The 19,726-nt window shown below is 47.1% G+C and overlaps 1 protein-coding gene across 1 annotated transcript in view; it reads left to right on the top strand.

Annotated features, from left to right (window-relative positions):
- RASGEF1B (RasGEF domain family member 1B) overlaps window positions 1-19,726 on the top strand; it is a 415,260-nt gene that overhangs the window by 370,857 nt on the left and 24,677 nt on the right. The window contains exons 3-5 of the mRNA XM_056111408.1: window positions 15,070-15,252; window positions 17,774-17,896; window positions 18,290-18,427. Of these exons, the coding sequence (XP_055967383.1) occupies window positions 15,070-15,252; window positions 17,774-17,896; window positions 18,290-18,427 (444 nt within the window). The remainder of the gene's footprint in view (window positions 1-15,069; window positions 15,253-17,773; window positions 17,897-18,289; window positions 18,428-19,726) is intronic.

Genomic DNA, 19,726 nt, shown 5'->3' on the forward strand with positions numbered 1-19,726 from the left:
ATTCCAAGAAATGAGTGATGTGGTTTCCGAATACCTTTATCTTGACTTAACCAGCACTCAGCACTAGAGTGTTTTCTCTTCCTCTGTGAAAAAGTAGTAGTATGATATCTTAACATTTTCTTCCTCTAATTCTGTTCCCCAAATAGTTGGTGGTGGAGGATGGGCACTGGTGGAGGGATGGGTACTTGATCATTGTATAACTGAAACCCAAGCACAAAAATTTATAAGTCTATAACTGTACCTCATGGTGTTTCACTAATAAAAAAAATTTTTTTTAAAGTTGTGTGTTCTAGATAAGCTTGAACTGGTTCAGAGGACAAGTTAGCTACGAAGTCATATTAACACACCTGGCTTGGCAACAGTTTAATAATTATCACTAAATTGTAGCTGATCGTTCGTCAGTTTTTACTTTGTGCAACACTCATGATACTTTGTCAACATGGAATATAGTATGTATCATACATACATACTACTATTCTTGTCTTCCTTGGTTTTGAAACTGAGAAGGCTTGGGTTGTGGTCTGGAATCTGTATGGGGCGGGGTGGGGGGGCATGCTGTTTCCTTTCTGTTTATAAACTGGGGCTAAGCTCTTATTTATTTGGACTGTTCTCAGTATTTCAGTATTTCAGGGAGACATTGAAAAAAATAAATGAAAGAAAATATGTGAAATAATCTCAAGAGTTACTTGGCTCTTTCACAAGGTCCTGTAAGACCCAGAGGGAGGGAGGAAATTCAGTACTAGAAAGGCTGAATTCCATTTTGGACAACTTTAGTGTTTTTCTCACATGGAAGCTGGGATCCATTTCCCAATACTTTGCCCTGTTTTGTTTTAACTGTTGTTCTGGAACCTCACCCCCTTCACATGGCAATTTATAAATGCATGAAGGCAGTTACGCTTTGTGAGATTTTCATGTACTGCTCAAATGTTCAAAATCATGAACCAAAAGTGATATTAAACTTGGATCCATTAATGAGAGAAATGATAAACATTGCTTTGCAATGAAAGCAAATGATGCATGGACTACTCATTTTTCAATTTTCGGTTTATTTATTTTGTTTTTGGGTCACATCTGGCGATGCTCAGGGTTACTCCTAGCTCTGCACTCAGGAATCACTCGTTGGTGCTTGGGGACCATATGGGATGCTTTGGATCGAGACTGGATTGGGTGTCATCTTTTATTTTTTGGCGGAGGTTCTGGGGGTTGAACCCAGGGCTTCACAAATGTGAACTATGCACTGACACTCGTTTGGTTGATACCTGGTTCAATTTTGATACACGTATGTACTTGTTTTAATAGCAATATATTATACATGTAAAATGTAACTAATGGAATAATTAATTTTCAAACATTATTTTATAATTCTTAAAGTAAGAAATTTAATTCATTTAATATAGTGGAAAGATGGTAGAATTGTACTCAGAAAGATAGAAGATAGATGTATTATTACTTCAGCTAAATGGCCTTGTGAGTTATCAACCTTGCTAATTTCATCCTAGAAACTGGGAAAGTGGTACTTTTCACTGAGGATCTTGATGAGGAATACAAATGTTGTAAATAAATTTTTTTTTAAAAAAGTAACACCAACACCAGGAGAATTACTCCATAACTTAGAGGCCAGCTGGGTATTCTAGGGGAAAGGACAATTCAGATAGAAAGGGGAACACCAAGTGGAGGGTGTTTGGAGGATCCTCCCAGGAGGGGAGATGCAGGTTGAAAGTAGACTGGACTGAACATGTTCGCCACCCAATGCCTCTTTGGCTGATCACAGCGCCCAGGAGGAGAGAGAGAACAGGGGGGAATGCCCTGCCACAGTGGCAGGGGGGGATGGGGGGATGGGAGGATGGGGGGGGAGGGATATTATCCTGGTGGTGGAAAATGGGCACTGGTGGAGGGATGGGTATTTGATCGGGGTATGACCGAGATCCAAGCACAAAAATTTGTAAATCTACAACTGTACCTCATGTCGTTTCACTAATAAAAAAAAAAAAGTAACACCAATATTCAAAATACCCAGTGTAGGGCAAAAAATGTAAGTTATATAATCATCAGAAAAGAGAATCAAAATCAAAAGTAGGAGGGAGAAAATGAATAAAACAGACTCACAATAGCATTTAGCTTCTTGGGTTCACACCAGCAATGCTCAGGGGTCACCCCTGGCTCTGTACTTAGGAATTACTGCTGGTGGTGCTCGGGGGACCATATGGGATGACAAGGATTGAATCTGCGTTGGCTGTGTGCAACAAATGCCCGACCCACTGTACTATCAGCCCTGGCCGGCACAACAGTGTTTAGGCAGTCACACACATCTTCCCATATAACCCCATCATTTGTAAAAGGCTCATGAGAATAGACTAAATACAGGGTGAGAGAATATGCAGTTCTGGAATGAATGGTGGCAAGTAGGGGTCAGATGGAAATGGAAGCAACTCAAAGCACATCAGACATGGCTCCTTGGTAATTGTTTGTGTGCACCTGAGGCCCATGAGGAAGGGACAGAAAGAAATACCAGGCCTTGAGCCTGTCATATAGCAGAGACCAGGCACAGTGACAATTGTTACTGCTCAAGTGAAGGAATCCTCAACAGAGCTTGGTTTGCAGTACTAGGACTGAAGTAGTGACTTTCCTGAGGTGGACAGTGATGAGAATTGAGGCAACAGCATCAAAAAAATAAAATAAATAAATAAAGGAAAGAAACTGTGAAAAAAACAGAGACTTGAGAGTGTTTTGAGAGAGATAAAATACTTGATATGTAGTGCTATTAATTATTTATCATGCTCTAGGTATTCTCTCGACCAACATGTTTATATGGAGTGTTTGTGATGTGGGGGGATCCTTTTCTAGACAGTGGAAGTACAGCAGGAAAACAACCACCACAAGGACAAAAAGAAGCTCTTTCCTCTGGAGTTTATGTTCCGGAGAGGGGAGAGAGGCAATCCTAAATACAGGAGACAGTGTGTTAAGTGCTGGTTACTCCCATGGAGAGGAGAACACCACCAAGCAGGAACAGCCAGTGTGGAGCAGGGATGATTGAATTTCAAAGGGGAAGGTCAGGGGAGGCTTCTCTGAGGGTCATGGTTCCACCCCCCCTTGCTTATATTCTCTCTTTAAGTCTCCCCAGTGCTCCTACAGAAGTTACTCTGAGAAGCTGATGTTGCCCTTTTCCAAAGGAACACTAGCACCCCCCGCCCACTCTCCCCCCGGGTCTTCCTTCCGGACTCTCTCCTAGGGTTTGCTGACAGGTCAGTCACTAAGCACGGCATGAGGCTTTGGACCAGTAGCTATCTAGCTGTCTTGTCTCAAACAGGGAACCGAGAGGAAATCTGGGGCATCTACCAGAATGGGGAACAGGAGTGTGGTTTGATAAAGCACTGAAACCATATTTGCAGCGTATCTGTTTTATATTATGGGAAACTAAGACGAATACATTTTGCTTCAGTCGAGGAAAACTTCCAAAAGTAGGCAAAATCTTCGGGGCCAGTAGCTGTATCTAGAGATTACAAAAGAGTGGCCAGAAGGTTCCTCGTGGACATTCTGCTTGTGGCTGGAGAGATAGCATAGGGGTCAGGTGCTTGCTTTGCACACAGCAGACCAGGTTGACATCTCTGGCACTGCATATAGTCCCCTGAGCACTAAAAGGCATAAGCTCAGAGAACCACCCGGCGGGGCTCCCAAATTAAAAGAAAAGAAACAGAAATCTGGATGTATGGGGCCAGCACAAGGCTGATATTCAGAGGGCCCAGGCTCAATCCCTGGCACCCTGTGTCCTCCTGAGTGCCCAGAGTATAGTTCTGGTGACCCCTCACACTGAAAGAAATCCTGACTTAGTTGAACCTTTTGATTTATTCCCACAAAACTTGGTCGCTCAAGATTGAAAGCGACTTGCCCAGCTGATGGCTTGTTACAGAACCAGGATGGAAAGCTGAGCTTAAAAGACTAACCAACCAGTCCAGCCACAAGAGCTATCCAAGACCCCACCTCACAGCGCTGCGTGGTCTTGCCTTGAGACCGCAGGGCAGCGAGAGGGGAGCATGGGCTACTGAGCTAGGGGAGACTCATGCAGAAGGGAAGAAGAAGCTATCGTTAGAGGAAAGGAAGATGAGGCTGGGATGAAGAAAGTGAGGGGAAAATCTGCTGAAAGTAAGCCAGGTAGTGGTGGAAAGACCAAGCATGAAGCAGCGGGCAGCCAGGACCCTGGTTGGAATTCTAGCACCACATCATGTCCCCTGAGCATCACCAGGGGTGGTCCCTGAGCACAGAACCAGGGGTAAATCCTGAACACTGGCAGGTGTGGTCTAAAGAAACACACACACACACACACAAACACATACACACACAAAACACACAGTGAACTACAAGGTGACTGATCCACCCCCATAATGGAGGAAGTGGGGATAAAGCCCTAGCACAGCTGGTAGGTTGCTTTCTTTAACCCGGGTTCCATCCCCAGCCTCCTGTATGGACCCCCTAACTCCCTCCCAGGAGTGATTCTGAGCTCAGAGCCAAAAGCTATCCTCCGAGTACCACCGAGTGTGGCCCCAAAACAAAACAAAACAAAACAAGATCCAGGACGGGCAAAGGAACGAGCTTACCAAAAAGGATTCCTCTATCCTATAACCCTAATTATGGTGCTATAAGCTCAGGCACGCGTAGTGCCGGTTTACAGACGGAAAACAAGCTCAGAAGAGGCGACTTTATTTATTCAAGGTGACAGCAGGTCAGAGTCTCCTGACGCTTTAAGTTATTTTTTTTCTTTCAATAGCACTTTTTCTTTCCTTCTTTGCCTCCATCATTTCTTCCCTCCAGCCTTTCTTTATTTGTACAAGGTGAAGTATTGAGGTTTTCACCTTCTTCCCCCTAAACTAGTTATCAAGTATCCAATGATGGAGTGAGTGGTTACCATGACAACTCGGCCTTTCCAAGGACTGGCCTCCCGGCTTTGCCTCTAGAATCATATTTCACCGCGTTGGTTCGCTTCCTTTGTGGAACTTGAAAGAGCCGCAATTTTGCATTGTGTTGGAGTGGCCATTTGCTTAACGCGTGTGCTGCACTGGACTGGAAGCTTCGTGGGGGTGGGGGTGGCGGTGAGAGCCCGGCGACCAGTTACGCATTTGCTGGAGTGTGCGCCCAGCTTTTGTGGTCTTTTTTTTTTTTTTTTTGCACGCTGCCTAATATGCAAGGCTCTCCGTAAATATTTGCGGTGCAATTGCTCCTGCGGTTTCTCTTGGCTCTCGCCTCTGAAAGTTCCACGGACGTACACCTTTGGCTGCTAATTATGTTCCTGGACACTGCACAACAACGAGTCGGGCCGGTAATGACAGGTATTGGACAGGTAAAACAGGCGCGCGCGCACACACACACACACACACACACACGCACACACATACACACACAGAGCGCACACACGGTCGCTCCACCAGGCAGTTGGTTGCAGGAGGAAACCAGCCTTGCGCGCGGCAGGAGTCCGGGGCCCGGGACTCGCCCGCCGGGTCCCCGCGCGGGGGGGGCGGGCTCGGAGGGGCGGGGCCTGCGTGGAGCCGCGCCCTGATTGGCCCGCGTGGCAGGCGGGGGCGGGCCCGGGCTCGCAGGGGGGTGTGCGCGGCGGCCCCGGCCGGAGTTTCAGTATAAACAAGGCGCAGCCCGCACTGGGCGCGCGCGCTCGCTCCTCCGGCTCCTGGTGGCGTTGGCGGGCCGCGCAGCAGTGGGACGCCTAGAGGACCCCGGGGGTCCTCCGTCCACAGGTGGGTCGCTCTCGGGGCCGGGCTCGGAGGCCCCCAGGTCGCGGGGCCCGCGGTGCACCTGCCCGGCCGCCGCGCGCGCCAACAGGTGCGGGCACCCGCGGTGGGGGGGGGGGGGCGTGCAGGGGTGGGGGGCTCCCACGGCCGCAGCCGGGGTCGCGCGCTGCGGGGCTCGGCCCAGGCTGGCGCCGCGTTCGTGGGTCCCGCCGGCTGGACCCGCTGGCTCGTTCCTTTCTACGCGCCGGTGCATGTGTGCGTGTGCGTGTATGTGTGTATGTGTGTACGTGGGTGGCTCTGCGTTGGGTGGTCTCGGTGCTGGATCGTCTGAGAGCTGCCCCCCCACCCCCAGGAAGGGAGCCGGGGGCCCGGGGCAGGTGATGCTCTTTCATCCCTCCGTTCACCTGGAGAGGAACTTGTGCCCCTGGCCTGAAACTCCCAGAGGCGCTCCGGGTCCCCGAGGGTACGGGGGATGGTGACGTGGACCCGGGGTTACCTGGACGCGTCGCGGACTGCCCGGTTGCCTCTTTGTAGGGGAATCGTGTGGGTGGTAACTTCAGTGAATCAAAGGGCCGAACGAGGGGGCGTGTGAGTGTGTGAGTGTGTGTGTGTGTGTGTGTGTGTGTGTGTGTGTTTACGCGCGTGTCTGGCTCTGGTGCGCACCGGCTGAGAATGGCTTGGCTTCTCACCCCCTAGTGGAATGGGTGCAGTTCAGGCGAGAGCACCGGTAGCCGAGTCCACTCCGGGTGCAGGGAAAGGATGGCACGCATGTGACACGGAGCCAGGGATCCCGGGGCCGCGGGTTTTCTCGCTGGGTGTAGCTTGCGTCGTTGTCGGCAGGTGAGCTGGGCGTGCCGTGTGGAGAGGTGACTCTGCGCCAGTCGGTGTGGGTGTTTGCTCCCGACGCGTCTCCCCAGAGTCCTTCCTCGGCTGCCCCATGTGACCCTCGGGAGGAACTGCGGGTGCGCACCGTCTATATTTAGCCCTGCGTGATCGCCCGGGGCCCGCGGGGCTGATGGACCGCGCGCGCCCGCGCGCGCGCCCAAAGGGGAAGCGAGCAGCCTGGAAGAACGTCGGGTACAGTCAGACTCATGTGCGTTGAATAACTCGTTTCCTCCTGGAAACAGGAGCGGGGGCTTGGCTGGGGACGACGGTGTCTCCATCGCCCGCCGAAGGGCACCGCGGTGAGAAGCCCAGGCTGGATGGGCAAGATTTGGGGATGGAGAATAGCCGGTCGCATGGGATTCATGGGATTGGAGATTCTTGTTCTTGAGCATTTGATGATGGGGAAAAAAAGAATGCCAGGGTTAGACCTATTCCCAGTGGTTATTTTACTCCACACGCGACAGGGCTTGAGGTCGCTGGTGACCCTTGAAGAGGGACCCCCTCTTCCCCTCCTCCCACTCTAGCTTTAGGTAGAAATCAGGGCTCGCCAGCCGTGTTCTAATAAGCGCTTCAAGCAGTTTGTCTGGCAGAGATGAGCTGGGATGGGCAAGTTTCTGCCTGGCATTCTCTCACTCCATGTGGGTCAATCCTTTGTTTTCCTAGAGGTGGCCACATTTCTGGCTACTAAGCGGAGTTCTGGCCTCGGATTGGAGCGTTGTCTAATGGAGCGTTAAATTTGTAGAATTTATTTCTCCCATGGTGCGTTTTCAGTCTTGGCTCCATTTTTTGTCGTTGTTGTTGCTCACAAGACATTTGAACTGGCACGACCCACACCTGAAACCTGCAATCATACCATGTTTTGGATAGAAAAGCACCAGGAAGCGTTTATATTTATTGTTTATTTTTTTCCAGCTTAGCAGCTATTCTAGTGTATTCTTAGGGATGGATTGCTAAATAGTCATTATTTATCATAATGATATGTCTTTCTTCTTACTAACATATGTTTACATCCTAGAATTAATTCACTACTGACTAGTTAAGTGAAATAGAGCCCCAAGCCCCATTAAAGAATGCCTAGCCAGGAAAAAGAGAGAAAGAAGATAAGGAAATGGAGGGGAAGCCAGTGTCTGCTCTGGGGAAAACACCTCAAATGGCACAAAAAAGTAATGGGATCAACTTGATTCATCTCCAAAAGCTGTTGTGAATGACTCTGGGATCGGAGAGGGAAATGGGAAGAGTTTGCAATCTGTAACACAGTCACTGAGAATCTTGATTTTGATGGCCCAGTTAGGGGCGGAAGGCATTCTATAACATTCTGAGAGGGTTTTAAGTGACAAACTGTACTTTTGGAAAATATTGCATAAGGTTTAGGGGGGATGTTGTGAATGGTTGACTCCAGGCTTGGCCTCCCAACCCGTTCGCTTTCCCGGAACCATTGCTGTTCTTTTTCAGTTCTCCAGTTAAGCCAATAAAAATGAGATGCCTGGGTCTTGCTGAGAGGACAGATGCAGAGCACAGGCAGGTTCTGCCTCCTGGAAGCGAGTCTGACTCAGTGGCCTCCCACAAGTCACTCAACGCTCCTCTGGTACCTGCAATGTCTCTAAAATTGATCAGGTCTTGAGGTGGATGATGTATGAGTCTCTTTTAGCTTCGTGACAAGAGACTTAGTCTGTTGTCCCCTCTGTCATGAAAGGCACTTGCGTTCTTTATTAGCCTTGGAGGAATGTAGGGTGAGGCAATTTGCATTTAGATGTTCAACTACTTTCTAGGCTCATGGGAATGAGAGAAGAGAGTGAAGTTTATATGTATTGATGGCAATTGTATAGGGATTTTGTATTTTCTTGAATTGCTTCTTGCTTTCCTTTTCCCCCAAGTGTATCACAAAATGTTTTCAAGAAAGTTGAATCAGAAAAATATTTTTAGCTTATTAAGTCAGTGTTATAGCTACACAATTTTAATTTTGCTTTTAACCAGTAATTTCTTCCCTAAGGTTTATATATATACACATAAATATATATTTACTGTATATTTACTATTACTTAGGCTTGTGTTTATTAATTACTATTTCTATTTGTATATTAACTAAACCTTAGTGCTTATATTCAGTGTTACTTAAGGCTTATATATTTTAAGTTTATATATTTATTCAATATGCCAAACACAGTAACAACAAAGTCTCACAATGGAGACGTTACTGGGCCCGCTCAAGCAAATCAATGAACAATGGGAAGACAGTGCTCCAGTGCTATTTATACTACATATTTATCGTTACTATGGTTACAGTGTATCATATTTGTATGTATATGTTTACATATATGTATAGGAGATAATATAGTTGACTCATTTTATTATCAGGAAGCCCTGGTATGAAAATTAGCTTAACACAGACAAAGTATAAATTAGCTTTGTCATAAAGAAAAACATTTTTTCAGATTGCCAATAGCTTTCTCTTTATCTAAAAAAGAATGCAGGGAAAGGGTAAGCATAGGTTTTCAAGAACTTGCAGGCAAAACCAAAATTACTCACTCACTGTGTTTCATAATGAAATGCAAAGAAAAGTCTGCTCATTCATTGAATGTGCTACCTCAGTATCCTGTCTTACTGAATTAGGATTTTACTTCGGAATAATCCATCCCTTCAGTGAAGTCTGCATGATAGTTTGTAATTTGTCTTGAGATCTAACATATATAGACAGTGATTCAACTACTTATCTCTGTGCTGCTCAGGATGGCAGCAAGTCACCACATGAAGATATTTAAACTTATATTCAGTTAAATTAAACAGAAAAATGTAATTTCTTGGCTCTGTTACCCACATGTTAAGTGTGCATCCATGATTATGAGACAGTAAAAAAAGGAAGAGTTTTCAGTATATCGGAAAGTTTTCATTTTGTTTGTTTCATTTTGTCTTGGGGACACAACCCAGTTGTGCTCAGGGGTAATTGCTGGCGTGCTCAGGGAACCATGTGGGGTGCAGGGGATCGATCCCAGGTCGGCCACATGCAGGGCAAGCATCCTACTCTCTGTTCCGTCGCTCCAGCCCCCCAAAAGTCCTTCTTGGTAGCACGTTAGTAAATGGTGATGGCGGAGAAGATGGTGATTTTGAGTATCCAGGCTATCATTTTACTTTCTGGAAAACTGATTTTTGTTTTTGTCAATTCGTTTGTTTATTCTCACCATAGATGGGTACCTAAGGCATGAGGAAGGGTAAGGAGAGAAAACCACTGACCTTATCCGGCAGAGAATGTTTTCAACTGTACAACACGAGCGTGTTATTTTGCTAAATTCTGTAATATTTAAAATCCCAAATGCCAGTTTCTCATTTACACCCCCCACACAAACCTGCACACAGAAAACCCACACCTCCTCTAAATCTTTTATTACTACTGGAGGAAAAAAAATAAAACAAAAAAAAAACCACCAACCGTTTCAAAGGTACATGGTGCCACCTACTGTTCAATTCAGAAACTGCACCCAAGTTGTTACTCTTTCTGCGCCTCCCCGCCCCCTCTCCCCCCCCCCACACCCCTTAAACGTTTTTTAGCAACGTTTGAAGTCAACGGGTTCTGTGTTCAGTTCTTGTTCAATCAAGTTTTCCCTCAGAGCAACGTTTTAAGTGACTCTCCAGGCCCTTTTAGAATTTCCATGTCCTTGAATGTCGTTTCATTTTTAATAAACTAACAAGGTGTTCCTAAAACAAAAGATGACAAATCTTAGCTTTGTTTTTTTTCCAGAGAAACTGAAAATAATGAGTCAGAATCTCTTTTATCCACCAATGAGTAATTGGTCAAGTCTTTTGGGGGGGCGGGGGGGAGAGAATAACATCTAACATAGTGTTTCCATAGATAATATAATAATATCAGAAGATAATAATAGCATAACTGAGCCAGGCCAAAAAAAATTCATTTTTTGTTTTTTTCAGTAACCAGTAAAATACTAACATGTCCTCAGTGATGAGAAGTAAAACGTGATTTGCTCGAGCATGTACTGATTTTTCCGCCTTGACTAAAAGTTAAAATTCCTCAGCACCTGGGGCTCTGTTCCAAAGAAGGAACTTATCTGGGAGTTACTCTGTTTGCCTGCCAGAGGAATGGGTTGATTCTGAGTCTTCTGCGTGTATTGTGTGCACTCTCCACACACTGCCCCTGTGGGCAAGGAAGTTTGTTTGAGGTGAACTATCCCTCCGTTTCCAGAGATGCTGTTAAAAATCTCTGGTGTAAAGACGCCTTCTGGTTGAAGAACAAAACGAGAAGTGAATCTCCCAGACCCTGTCACACTCCAAACGAGCCCCATTTTTGAACACCTCTGGAAACGTGACTTTCTCTGGCACCGGAATGCAAACTCCTGTTTAGATCGGACTGGAGCTGGGAGACAATCGCTGTATTCTTGGAGCGAGCGTTGCCCACGGAGGGTGAAGGCCACCAGCTGGAGGCCGACTGGACTTTGTGTCCTCTTTCTAACTCCAATGTCTGGAGCCTCACGGAGGCAGAGAAGGTGGCTCAGCGAAGTGCAAAGTTCCTTTGAAATCTCCGTGGGAATTGAGGAACCAGGAATTTATAGGGTACAAGATCAAGCCTCTCCTCACTGAATAAATATGCTTTCAAAGTTCAGCTGTGATATGGGCCTTCCTCTTCCAGAGAGGTGGTTTTTTTTTTTTCCAATTGGGACACATGCCCAGCATGTGTGATCAATAGAATGACATTGGATTTGTTAATATTCCACCCAAGCGCTTCCTAACGAAATAGTGAAATAGGAGTTGACCCCTGACTTTTTTTCTTCAACTTCTGCTCTTTTTTTTTTCTTCTTCTTCCGTGTAAAGGAAATGCTGAGCTGACACCCAGATAAGCGATTTCTGCAGCACCTGGTGCAGATGTTGTGTGACTGCTTTTGCTTTCTTTCCCTCTGCCATCCCCTGCCCTCCCCAGCTCACAACTCTTTGCCAATTTGAGTCACCTGAAACCACCTCAGCCCCATGCACCTGCCTCCTCATAAATAACACTGTGCAAAACACAGTCCCTAATTCAAACATTGTCCTCTGTTGGGGGACAGGCAGCTTTTCATCGGCTGCCTTAGTGGATCTGAAACCATTAGGCATGCCTTTCAAATCCATTCATCCCTTAAATCACCCTAAGCTTGCTGCCCCATCAATGTCAGGCTGAATTTTTTTTTTCCAGGGTCCTTGGAAGAACATGAAATATCTTTGTGACTGAATTAGCTGCCCCTGGAAGCTATCTTGTCTGTCAACCAACTTTTCAGCTCGCCAAGTTAATTTCAAGAAAGAGCATTCATCTTGTAGACCTTAAACTTCCGCTGGGGAAATAGTCCAGCCAAACCCATCAGTCCTGTGCTAACGTGGGTGCCTCTAATGAGTCTATTAGTCTGGTTCACTGTTTTTAAAAGCCCAGGTCTGGGGCTGGAGAGGTTGTACAGGGGTTAAGGTCCTGGCCTTTCATGTGGTCCATGCGGATTTCATCCCCAGTACCCCGAATGGCTCTTCAAGCCTTGCCATGGGTGATCCCTGAGCACGCCAGGTGTGGTTCAACTTCCTCCTAGCCCCCCCAATAAAAGCCCGTTTGTCCTTCTATAGTTTCACTGAATCCTCCCCACCCCAAAGTGCTGCCTGAGTATGAGGGAGGAAAAATGCCCATTTCATAAGTTTCTCTATTTCCCCCCAAAGAAAAGTCACTGTCACTGTCACTGTCCTCCCTTTCTTCATCGATTTGCTCGAGCCAGCCTAGTAACATTGTGAGACTTGTTCAAAAAATTCACTAAAAATTTATTTTTAACCTTAATTGTCTGGTATTTACCTGCATATCCGAGTACTTTTTGCACTCTGCGAAGATAGTCTCTTTTTTTGTGGAGACTATTCCTGGGAGTGCTCAGGATTTACTCCTGGTTCTGTGCTCAGGGGTCACTCCCAGCCTCTTGTGCCTTCTGGGGTGCCAGAACCATATGGGGTGCCGGGAATCGAACCCAGGTTGCCCTCGTGCAAGGCAAGCACCCTCGTGCTGTGCTTTCTCATGCGCTCCTAAGTAGACAGTCTGGAAAGTGCTCTCCTGAGCTTCTCTCCTGAGCCATGCTTTTCTTCTTTGAGGGAGAACTAGGGAACTAGGATCCAAGTCTCTATAGCCTGCACATGTGCTTCCAGAACATTCGGAGCCCTGGATGCCCTGAAAGTGTGTGCAGCGGTCAGCACATTCCCTTGGGGAGAAGGGGAGAGATCTGTGATCTTCCCCCAAAAAACAGAATCAGTGACCAGAGAGCATCCAAGCTGAACTTTCAGGGGCTGGCTGACAGATGGAACTGGGGAAGGAGAAAACTGGTTGTGAGCCAAAGTGACCTTCAGTCCCGATTGTGTGAGTTAAGTAAATCCAGCACCTGTCACTTGGCCTCATAGAGCTCTCATTCTTCTGATGGGGGTAGGGATCAAACTGTGATATTTGATTATAATGATATATTAATGCCAATCAAAATCCAACGTGATATTAATGCCACTATTTAATATACCGCCAGTATATTAATGCCAGTATGTTAGATGTCCTATATTATACTTTTAGAATACTCAGTTTTGGGGGCTGGAGTGATAGCACAGTGGGGAGGGCATTTGCCTTGCAAGCGGCTGACCCAAGTTTGATTCCCAGCATCCCATATGGTTCCCCAAGCACTGCCAGGAGTAATTCTTGAGTGCAGAGACAGGAGTAACCTCTGAGCATCGCCGGGTGTGACCCAAAAAGCAAAAGCAAAAGAGAGAGAGAGAGAGAGAGAGAGAGAGAGAGAGAGAAAACTCAGTTGTTCCTGAGGGAGGATTTTGACTGGCGGAACCACCCACCCCCTCCCCCGATTGTAGGTATATGTGGTTGGGCAACATGTGTGCTGATTGAAGACTGGCAGAGAGGTGTGTGTGGTTCTGGTTCTGAGACTGGGTTGGAAAGATCTAGAGGAGTAAACTGAGGATCATCAAGGGCTTCGGGGAAAGAAAATATTAATTGCAGGAGCTTCAAGGAGGTTTGCCGCAGATAAGAAGAAATCAGAGCTACACTGCGATAAAGAAACGGACACTGTGGGATAGTGGCGGATTTACGCTCCACCAGCAGGAAAATCATTAGCAAATGATTCCTGGAGTTAATGATTAGCTAGTGATTCTCAGGCTGGAGTGTGGGAAGCGTCTCTGGCCGGCTGGCTGGCAGAGAATGTGCAGATACGGAAGGACCAGAGAGGAATCGGAGAGACTCGAGTCTATGGTAAAGTAGTAACAAAAGCCAAAGCAAAAAGCCCGAGACCATCTTGCATGGCTCAGGCTGGAGGGAGCCCAGAGATGCCTTGTCTTTGGGCTGTGTGTGTTGCTGGATTTGTCCAGGTCAGATGCTTGTCCACTTTGTGGAACAACAGGTGCAAACGCTTCATGGCTTTCCACGCCGACTCCATGAGAGGGAGCCGTGAGCCGGTCCTGAGCGTTTCAGGGTTCGTAGCTGATGCCAAAAGCGGGAGGGGGGGGGTCAAGATCCTGGAGTCCCACTTTGATCCCATGTCCCTTCCCCCACGGAGCCCTTTGCCTGCATTCTGTGCTCCTGTGGCCTTGGGCTATGTCTCCACCTCCCTCTTCCTGGAGGTTTCTTTCCCTAAAGGCGGTTGCCACCTGCTTCTTGGGTCTCCCATGGCCAGAGGTCATGCCCACAGGGTCCTTACACTCACACAGGTGGGGATATTTTTGTGCTGGGCTCCTGGCCCGGGCAGTCCCCACCCCTGTGCCCCTTCGGGTCTCATTTATCTACTTCTTTGGGGGGAGAGAGCTTACTCCTTGCTCTAGTAGTGGCAGACCTCAGAGGAACTCTGGCGCCGGGCATCAGATCGGGTGGGCCGCCTGCAAGGCGAATGTCTCACTCAACCCTGTGCTCAGCCCCCATGCTGATGGAGGTGAAGCTTGATAAGAGACCCCACTCCCCAAAGAGGGTGACACAGTGCAGTGAAACTCAGCTGAGGGCTGCACAGTCAGCCTTACAGTCCACGATACATATGCCTCTGCCTGTACAGATGCTACAACTCTCACATTCTGTGTATTTGGGTTCTGGCTCAAAAGCGGGCCCCTGTGTCACTCAAAGAGCAGATGGTCCCTGATGGATTTATATGCTTGTTTGTTTTTTGTTTCATTTGCGGGGAGGCCGTTCTTGGCAGTGCCCAGGGCTTACTCCTGGCTCTGCACTCAGGAATTACTCCTGCTGGTGGTACTCGGGAGACCAGATGGGATGCCAGGGACCAAACCTGGGTGGGCTGCGTGCAAGGCAAATGCCCCACCCACTGTGCTATTGCTCCGGCCCCTGGATTCCTGTAGTCATATTAGAAACGGAACTCCTTTCCCAGTATCCTCTTCTCTCATGGCTTTTATACGCTGGCTTTTCTTTGGGACTGCATCTAACGGATGTGTTGTGTTTGCTTTCTTCCATTCCTTTCAGGAGAGCATGCCTCAGACTCCCCCCTTTTCGGCAATGTTCGACAGCAGTGGATACAACCGGAACCTCTATCAGTCCTCGGAGGACAGCTGTGGAGGGTTGTACTACCAAGACAACAACCTCCTGTCCGGGTCCCTGGAAGCACTTATCCAGCACTTGGTACCGAACGTGGATTATTACCCAGATGTAGGTATCCGCCTTCTCCTGGGCATTCCGCAGAAACCCCCATGTGTTCTTCAGCATGGACCCTGCCCTTGGGTCCCCCAGAATCATGTTGGCTTGCCAACATTTCTCCTATTATTGAGTGTTGGGAGATCAAATACAGCTTGGGCATGGTTCAAGTTTGGGTTGTTGTCTGCACCTCAGTTTTCTCTTAGGCGGATACCATCTTATAGGCAATTGGACTCCATTTGGCCAGGCACAGCTACTTCTGTCCTAGTGGTGCCAGGGAATGCTGGATGCTTCTGGAATACTTAGGACCTTCCTTGTTTCCCAGGCTGAGAAGAGTGAAGGTAGTCTTCACTACCATTACAGTAGAGATGGGAATGAGGTTTCTGTTTAAGGGACAGCTCTCCACTGATTGGACAGCAGACGACATGTGCTCGAGTTCAACTTTGCTGAGACATTTATACTCATAATGCTTTTCATAATCTAGGGACTTCACTGGGGTTTTATTACTGTTGTTACAGTCTTCACAGTAACTCTGAGATGGTAGAGTGGAAAAAGCAGAAATCGCGAGTGCTGAGTAACACCTTCACGCGCTCAGCATTGGGAATGAAACCCAGCTCTCTCTTTCAGGGAAAGTGATATTCCACACCTCCCCGGCCCCACCCCATTTTCCCTGTGCTACGGCTGTCCTGGCTATGAACTAGCTGTTTGCTGATAAAGAGTTCATGAAACTCTGGCATTCTAGTTTCATATGGCTTTTTTTTTTATTTTACTGAGTTACTGTATTACAGTTACATGTTTAAGTTGATGATCAAACACATCCCTCCACCAGTGCACATTCCGCACCACAAATGTCCCCAGTATACCCTCCCCTTTCCCACCCCCCCCCTGCCTCTATGGCAGAGAATCTCCCCCATGCTCTCTCTCTCTCTGTACTTTTGGGCATTATGGTTTGCAACACAGATACAGAGAAGTTATCACATTTGGTCCTTTATCTACTTTCAGCACACATCTCCCATCCCGACCGATCCCTCCAACCATCATTTTCTTAGCGATCCCTTCTCTATCCCAGCTGCCTTCTCCCCCACCCCCGCCCCGCTCATAAGGCAGGCTTCCAGCTGTGGAGCAGTCATACAGCTTTTTTTTTTTAAACAGAATAACAACCTCGGTGTCCAAAGGATAGTTGTGGCAGCCACAGTCCCTCGCTGTCACGTTTCTTACCGAGCCATCTCTGTATGTGTCTTGTTAGATGGTAGTTTTCCTATATGCAGCCACACAGGGAAGAGTTGTCATCAGACGTCAAAGGAGCCCTTGTTCAACTCTCTTTAAGTGTTTATGAGCTCCAAGACGCCTGAGGGGCTGCGGGGGGGGGGGGGGGGGGGTTGGAGTAGGCGGGGAAAATCGTGGAATTTTTCTTTTCATGGGGAGTCTGAAGCCATTATCACAAATAAGCACTACTTTATTGCTGGCTTCTTAGGAGACAATGGGGTGAAAGAAAAGTATATAGTGTGATATTGTGCACCATGCAGAGGCTCAGCCTTTGAGTGAGTTAAGTAAGTTTATGTGCGAGCTTGCCCTTGACTGTTGAGACAAGAACGGCCAGACGCGCCAGTGTGCTTCCCAGCTGCCGTGGGCGGGTGTCTCTGTGGTTTCCATTGAGTTACACTAATATTTGGATGTGGGGCTAGAGTTATAGCACAGCGGGTAGAGCGTTTGCCTTGCACGTGGCCAACCCGGGTTCAATTCCCAGCATCTCCTGTGGTCCCTCAAGCACTGTCAGGAGTCATTCCTGAGTGCAGAGACAGGAGTAACCCCTGTGTATCACTGGGTCACTGTCACTCTCACTGTCCTCCCATTGTTCATTAATTTTCTCGAGCGGGACCAGTAACATCTCCATCATGAGACTTTGTTGTTACTGTGTTTGGCATATCAAATACGTCACGGGTAGCTTGCCAGTCTTTGCCATGCGGGCGAGATACTCTCGGTAGCTTGCCAGGCTCTCCTAGAGGGGCGGAGGAATCGAACCCGGGTCGGCCATGTTGGCTGCGTGCAAGGCAAACGCCCAACCCACTGTGCTATCACTCCAACCCAGTGATACAGTCCTAACTGATTCAGTGATACAGTTAGGGTGTGAGCCAAAAAAAAAAAATATTCGGACGTAGACCGGGGTGCCATGCAGGTGGTATGCTTGGGTTTGATGGGGAGCCTGGGTGTGTGCTTTCCTAGAGGGAGTCATTCTTCTCTCCCAGAGGGAATCCACAGCAGATTGCTGTGAATAGCAGAGCTCCCAGTTGTCACATCGTATTGCGAGTAATTTGAGGAGCAACATTTCCGTCCTTTTTAGTATGGCTTAAAGGAAAAGACAGCAGGTGCCAAACAAGAAACCCATCTTCCTTCCATTTCACACTAATAGGCATCACTTTTGAAGCTGTGGCAGACTCACTTCCGTCAAGAGAATATAATGAAATGACGTATATAAGATAAGGAGAGTTTCAGAGAGAAAGTCACCGTGATGATTTTTTTTCCCCCTTTTTCACAGAGAACGTACATATTTACCTTCCTGCTCAGTTCTCGGCTGTTCATGCATCCGTATGAACTCATGGCCAAAGTCTGCCACTTATGTGTGGAGCACCAGCGGCTGAGTGACTCGGATGGTGAGAAGGTAATGATGTGTTTTGTGGTTGACTTTTTGTTGTTGTTGTTGTTGTTGTTGTTGTTGTTATTCTTCCTATTAGCTTTGGTAACTGAATGACTTTGATTTTGTGGAGCTGATTTCCTTCCAGGACTCAACTATGTCCTAACTCACAGTTGGACATGCGGTAGTGGTACCCTGGCTCTGTTCAGGGAACTGAGGATGGTATTAAGAAAATGGTAGACTGATAATGCTTCAGAAGATCCCTAGCTTCTGGCACTTGACTTGGGGGCAGGGGGAAGTTGAGCTGCTTTTTTTGAAGCCCAAGGACTGCATTAGTTTCTAGTGATGCAGTTGGGAACTGTTTAAGCCTATGGTGATAGCTTTGGCTGAAGATGATTTGTTTTTCTTTTTCTCTCCTAGAACCAGATCAGAAAAATTGCACCCAAGATCCTCCAACTCCTGACAGAATGGACAGAAACATTTCCTTATGATTTTCGGGATGAGAGGATGATGAGGAACTTAAAAGATCTGGCTCACCGGATAACCAGCGGGGAGGAGGTTGGTAACTGCTTGAACACAATCGCTCAGATTCCCTGGCAGTGACGTGTGGAGAATAATACTGAATTAAGTGTCAGAATAGCCCCAGCTTCCATTCTGTTCCTGCTTTGGCCTTTATGTAGCGTTTACTCTGTTTGCTGTCAAATAGAGAGAATTATCCAGCCCCCTCTTCAAAGCGCTATGGTCTGGAGTTTTTGTTTTGTTTTGTTTTGACAGACCTGGCAATGCTCAGGGTTTACTCCTAGTTCTGTACTTAAGGACCACTCCTAGAGATGTTCTGGGGGCCTATATGGGATGCTGGAGATCGAATCTGGGTCAGCCGTGTGCACGACAAGTGCTCTACCCAATGTACAATCTCTCCAGCCCCAGTCCAGAGTTTTATGTGATTAATATGGTGGTATGTTCTTACCAATTCATGTGTAGGATTCATGTTGCAAGTGTATTTCAATGAAATTTCAATAATATATTTGTATTTATAGTTGTATTTCAATAATATACCTATACCTTTCTTCCTTCTGAAAGGTTTGATATAGTCCATTTTATATCTAAAAGCATGCTATATATATTCATGCATGCATACACAAAGTAATATAAATAGTGTTACTATATTAAAAAAAGTAATTGGGAGTACATAATAAAATAGTGTGTTCCATGAAAGGAGAAAGTAAGTATGTTAGCATTGAGAAGCCATACTCAAGGCCAGGACTACTGTGATTGAAGTTGAGCACCACGTAAAGGGGAGATATAGTCTATGCTTTTCACATACCAATTCTTCAGGGCACGAAATTAGAGGTCTTTAGTCTTATGGCACCCTGGAATGTTCATAACAAGTGTGGAATGTTCATAACAAGTGTTCCTTGAAGAACGAGAGAGATAGTACAGCCAGTAAGGCACTTGCCTTGCATGTGGAGGACCCAGGTTTGATCCCTGGCACCCAGGTAATCCCCCAAGCATTTCCAGGAGTGGTCCCTGAGCAAAGGACCAGGGGTAAGCTCTGAGCACCTCTGATGTGACCCCAGCCAGCCTCTCCAAATTAAAAGCTCAAATCCAGTGCTTCTTGATTAAAAACTGAGGCCAGAATTAACAGGTAAACTTAGAAAATGTGATTCTTTCAGATAGGAGAAAACAGTGAGCAAACACATGACTCCCCGATTGCCTGGAAGTTGAGTCAGCCAGGGAGTAGGTGGAGAGGGAAAGCAAGCCTCTCAGATAATCTTTCCCTAAATATCACTTCCCCCCAATGAGCCTTTGATAAGCGCTAAGTAGCTGTGACAAGCAAGGGTTAGGGCTTTGAAGCGG

This window comes from Sorex fumeus, unplaced genomic scaffold, assembly GCF_029834395.1.
Source record: "Sorex fumeus unplaced genomic scaffold, SorFum_2.1 ptg000013l, whole genome shotgun sequence".
Lineage (NCBI taxonomy): Eukaryota > Metazoa > Chordata > Mammalia > Eulipotyphla > Soricidae > Sorex > Sorex fumeus.